The sequence below is a fragment of the Sinocyclocheilus anshuiensis genome, unplaced genomic scaffold, assembly GCF_001515605.1.
Source record: "Sinocyclocheilus anshuiensis isolate Anshui unplaced genomic scaffold, SAMN03320099.WGS_v1.1 scaffold1151, whole genome shotgun sequence".
NCBI classification, from domain to species: domain Eukaryota; kingdom Metazoa; phylum Chordata; class Actinopteri; order Cypriniformes; family Cyprinidae; genus Sinocyclocheilus; species Sinocyclocheilus anshuiensis.
The window spans coordinates 353,289-358,371 of NW_015548202.1; the positions used below are offsets into that span (position 1 = coordinate 353,289).

General features: G+C 34.7%; 1 protein-coding gene across 1 annotated transcript in view; it reads right to left on the reverse strand.

The window, feature by feature from the left end:
- The window catches only part of LOC107653347 (semaphorin-4D-like), a 33,609-nt gene that overhangs the window by 13,869 nt on the left and 14,657 nt on the right, over positions 1-5,083 (reverse strand). Inside the window, exons 3-8 of the mRNA XM_016440041.1 lie at positions 4,364-4,497; positions 2,083-2,228; positions 1,936-1,998; positions 1,740-1,838; positions 661-754; positions 453-569 (exon numbers count right to left, since the gene is read on the reverse strand). Of these exons, the coding sequence (XP_016295527.1) occupies positions 453-569; positions 661-754; positions 1,740-1,838; positions 1,936-1,998; positions 2,083-2,228; positions 4,364-4,497 (653 nt within the window). The remainder of the gene's footprint in view (positions 1-452; positions 570-660; positions 755-1,739; positions 1,839-1,935; positions 1,999-2,082; positions 2,229-4,363; positions 4,498-5,083) is intronic.

Genomic DNA, 5,083 nt, shown 5'->3' on the forward strand with positions numbered 1-5,083 from the left:
ATTAATATTTTAAATTAGCTTTTATTTTTATATTTTCAGTTTTTCATTTTAATACTAGTTTTATATATGAACATTTTTGTTACTGATTTTATGTGCTTTTGTCATTTGTATTAGTTTTTTAAATATATTATTATTTCCATTTAATTTATTTATTTAAAATGTAGTCATTCCAGTGTTTCAATAAACATATTTCAGTTTGTAGCCAAGTCAACATTTCTAAATTTTTCATCTAATAGTTACACCCTCCCCCCCCCCCATCTTTATTTTAATTAACAAAAACATGTTTTAATAGTTTTGGTTTTCAATAACAATAACTGAATTCATAATGCTGATGATTTTGATGTCGTTTTTGCTTTATCAAATGGTCTGGATGGACTTTGTTCTCGCTACATACTTATATATTCATAAGCGCACTGTTGTTTTATACGGCGGTGGACTCGTTAGCGTCGTACCGTTGAGCCAGGATGTTGAATACTCTGTGCGCAGTAAACTCTGAGACAGAGAAGATCTGGAGATGATCGGCTCGCTGCCCAGGAAGTTATACGCCGTTCCTGAGTACAACTCACCATCTAAACAACAAACAGCCAGGCAACCAGTCAGTACTACTGGAAATGCAGCAGACAAACACTGAGACTGTCCTGCAGATGTGCGTTAACTCACCAACCATCACGCTGGTGAAGCTCTGGGCCGGGTCGAAGGAGCATTTCCCCCTGCCGTCCTCTGCTCTGTCCTGCAAGCGGAAACTCTGCAGCGACTGAAGAGAAATGAGGCCGTGAGAGACGAAGACGTTTTAGCAAAGTAAGAAATAGAGCAGATATAAAGTTCAGTTCACAGAGTCACATGATCACGCAATCCGACTGAAAGAGGAAACTATTGTATGAATATTCAGAAAGGTAGTTACAGAGCCACTGCTATCAAAATATCAGGGAAGTTTTGACAATATAGAGACGAACCAAAATGTCACATTGTTTGAAACTGCTAACAAAGCGTTTGTTGCGGAACAACTAGTTCCTAAAAGCAGAAATCCAAGCAGTGCTGTTATTGTCAACTAAAACCAGAACTTAAAAATTAAAAAAAAAATTAATTAATTAAATATGTACTAAAACTAACTAACTAAATAAATAGAACTTAAAAAAAAACAAGTGTAAGTTAAAGTACTAAAATGACTAAAAATAGAAATAAAATATTTGAAAAAATAGTAATATCAAAAGCACATAACAAAACTACTAAAACTTAAACTAAAAGTATATATAATATAAAACGTAAAAAATTAAATGCAAAATATTAATAATAGCATATATATATATAATGTTAAAATAACACTGGATCATAAAGAAAGTGTTTTCAGATGCTCAGATGTTAAATGATTATATATTCTTCTGCTGAAGTCATGAATCAGAGTCATTTAAACTTTATTTAAAAAAAAAAAAAACTATTTAACAGCTGAATTTTCAGTGTTATTATTGCTTTGGGTGATTTGGTTGTTATTTGGCTTTATGCAAAAAGTTTTTTTTTTCAATACTTATTTGCATCAAATGTTATTCGAAATGTTATAATGTAATTTATCTGGGAGCTGGTTGCTTCAGTTCAGGATTTAAATCACTTTACTGAAAAATGTATCGAAAATGCTTCCCAAACTGAAGCAGCTGAAACAGTGAATGCAATCTTTGTTGGCAAGTTTGGTTGACACTTGAAATGATTTAAAGGTTTATGAAGTCAATACTAAGGCTTGTACACACCAGATAATCACAGACGGGTTGAAATGCGTGAGTCCCACAAACATACAGAGTGTCTTCATCCAGCACTTGCAAAACTCGAATGTAGTTTCGACAGTCCGTCTGTCACATGAGCACAAAAAAACATTTCAGTAACAGAATCCACCATCAGTGCTAGAACAACCAGATTAAGGTCACTTTGAGTATTTTTCCACATTACCTCTTTAGATTTGCCCTTTAAAATACACATCGACATGTCGTTCTCTGGAACTTTCCACAGCAGCTGAGAGAGCAGAGTCAATACAACGTCATCATATAAAAGACACTTCAGCTGTATCAGGAAGCAGACGGCTGGAGTAATTCTCACCTGGTTGCTCTTGATTGACACGTTGCTCATGTTGAGCTCATAGACGGCCTCTCGAGCGCCGACATACAGCACGCCGCGCTCCGCGCTCAGCAGCAGAGTCGTGTAGTTGAACACATCCGGCTCCCAGAACTCCAGCAGATCCACATCTACACACACACACAGATCAGCTCACATCAGACGGGGTTTGTGGGCAAACCAGACATAACTGAAAATTCAAAGAGAAAAATATCCGGAAAAGAAATTTGAAGAAGATCGTTCAGATTGTAAGATTCTTAATGTTTTGAAAGAAGTCTTATCTGCTCACCAAGGCTGCATTTATTTGATCCAAAATACAGTAAAATTGTGAAATATTATTATAATTTAAAATAACTGTTTTCTATGTGAATATATATTAAAATGTAATTTATTGCTGTGCATCATTCAGCATCATTACTCCAGTCTTCAGTGTCACATGATTCTTCAGAAATCATTCTAATATGCTGATTTGCTGCTCGAGAAACACTTCTGATTATTATCAATGCTGAAAACAGTTGTGCTGCCCAATATTTTTGTAAAAACTTTAATGAACAACCGCTCAAACATTTGAAGTAAGATTTTAAAAAGAGAAATGAATACTTCAACAAGGATGCTTTAAATTGATCAAAAGTGACGATAAAAACATTTATAATGTTACAAAATATTTCTATTTCAAGTAAATGCTGTTCTTTTGAACTTTCATTTCATCAAAGAATCCCCCCCCAAAATGTTTTCAACATTGATAATAATCAGAAATGTTTCTTGAGCACAAATCAGCATATTAGAATGATTTCTGAAGGATCATGTGACACTGAAGACTGGAGTAATGATGCTGAAAATTCAGCTTTGATCACAGAAATAAATTACATTTTAACATATATTCAGATAGAAAACAGCTATTTTAAATTGCAATAATATTTCACAATTTTTACTGTATCTTGGGTCAAATAAATGCAGCCTTGGTGAGCAGAAGAGACTTCCTTTTAAACATTAAATAATCTTAATTATTCCAAATTTTGATTCCAAATGTTATTTCAAATCTTTGCGTATTTATAGAGATGTGGAACATTTTCTGAAGCAGCAAAAAGATCATTTATAGATCTGGAATATTTGCTTCTCTTTCTGTCTGCTGAATGAATACATGAAATTAAATCAACTTTCAAGAGTATTTTAAGGCAGTAAAAATTGAATTATCCAGCTGGTCGTGGTCGAATCTCTTCCAGAGGAGATCCTGAACTCTATGAAAGCAGCAGCAGATGATTTACTGATCCGAATGAAGCAGCGGTCAAACTTATGAGTCATTCATTTCATCTTCAGCACAATAAAACTCTAACATCTCCATCCAAACGTGTGTGTGTGTCATTCAGATTCGGCTCAGCAAAAGACATTTCTACTATGACATTAGAGCACTGCCACATACGCCAATGTTAATGCTTCTTTTTAAATCCTGTTCTGTTATTATTGCCATTAAATGAACATTAATCAGCATTAAATAGCATGTATTAAGAAAGTAAACAAGCTAAAGAGCCAAACAAATGACCAACCCAAAATGCAATGGTTGTGGATCTTGAACACTTTAGGCTTAGTAAATTATATTTATATACTACATGTAGTATATGTGGATATTTGAGCCTGTGCATTCATAGATGATGATTTATGTGTCACTGGCACCCTTCAGTTTGTGTTTGGCTGCCAGTCGGGTGTGTGAGTGTGTGTACTACACACTTGCAGCTCTCAGGTTGCTAGTGTTTTTGTCAGAGACCAGGCAGACGCTGCAAACCAAAGCCCTTACAGGACGTCAGAAACACCACACGTGACTTCCTGTGCTTCTGAAACATGCTTCTGAACTGTACTATATACTGTACAAAAATCTAGGGCTGTCAGTTTTAGAAATGTTTTTGAAAGAAGACTTTTACGCTCATCAAGGCTGCATTTATTGGAACAAAAATACAGTAATATTGTGATATATTATTACAATTTAAAATAGCTGTTTTCTATGTGAATATATGTTAAAATGAAATGTATTCCTGTGATGCGCAGCTGAATTTTCAGCATCATTACTCCAGTCTTCAGCGTCACGTGATCCTTCAGAAATCATTCTAATATGCTGATTTATTATCAATGTTAAAAAAAGAATATATTTATACACACAATTCAGAAGCATGTTTTATAAGCACAGGAAGTTAGACGTGTGGTGTTTTTAGCAAACATGTTGCACCTGCAGAGGTTTCATTTCTGACAAGAGAAACGTTAACCCTTCACTCACCATCGTGCCTCCATGAGCTTCTGGGAACGCTGGAGGGTCCGTGTGTGGAAACTTCCAGAAGCAATCCCAGAAACACACCTAACACGCTCAGAGCCATGTTAGACTCCGGGATCTTCTGCAGCGTGATGTTTCCTCTGAAAGAAAGAGAAGACGGCTCCGCTGACACACACTGATACAACAAACCACGACTGGACATGAAGGAATCATGCATGATCAATCTTCAAACAGGTTCACTTTTTACACAACAAAAGATTGAATATACATATATTCATACTGCTCATTTCCACACAATGAACGTGAATGACGATACCTTGGTGCTTTATAATTACCATATTCATGCACTATGGTATTAATATGGTACTTCAGAGTATTAAAATATTGTATTAAAAAAAAACTTACATCATTATTGATCCAAAGATGACAGAATTTGGGCTGCAATATGATTATCAGATCCCAAAGGCTGTGATTTAATTTAATAAATAAAAGCGCTGCATGTTTCAGAGCGAAGCCTGTCACTGTGTTCATTTATTTGATCAATGGAAAACCGCCAAAATAAAAGTGCAATTATCGATTTTTCTTTTATGCCAAAAATCATTATGATATTCAGTAAAGATCATGATCCATGAAGATATTTAGTAAATTTCCTAACATAACTATATCAAAACTTAATTTTTGATTAGTAATATGCATTGCTAAGAACTTCATTTGAACAACTTTAAA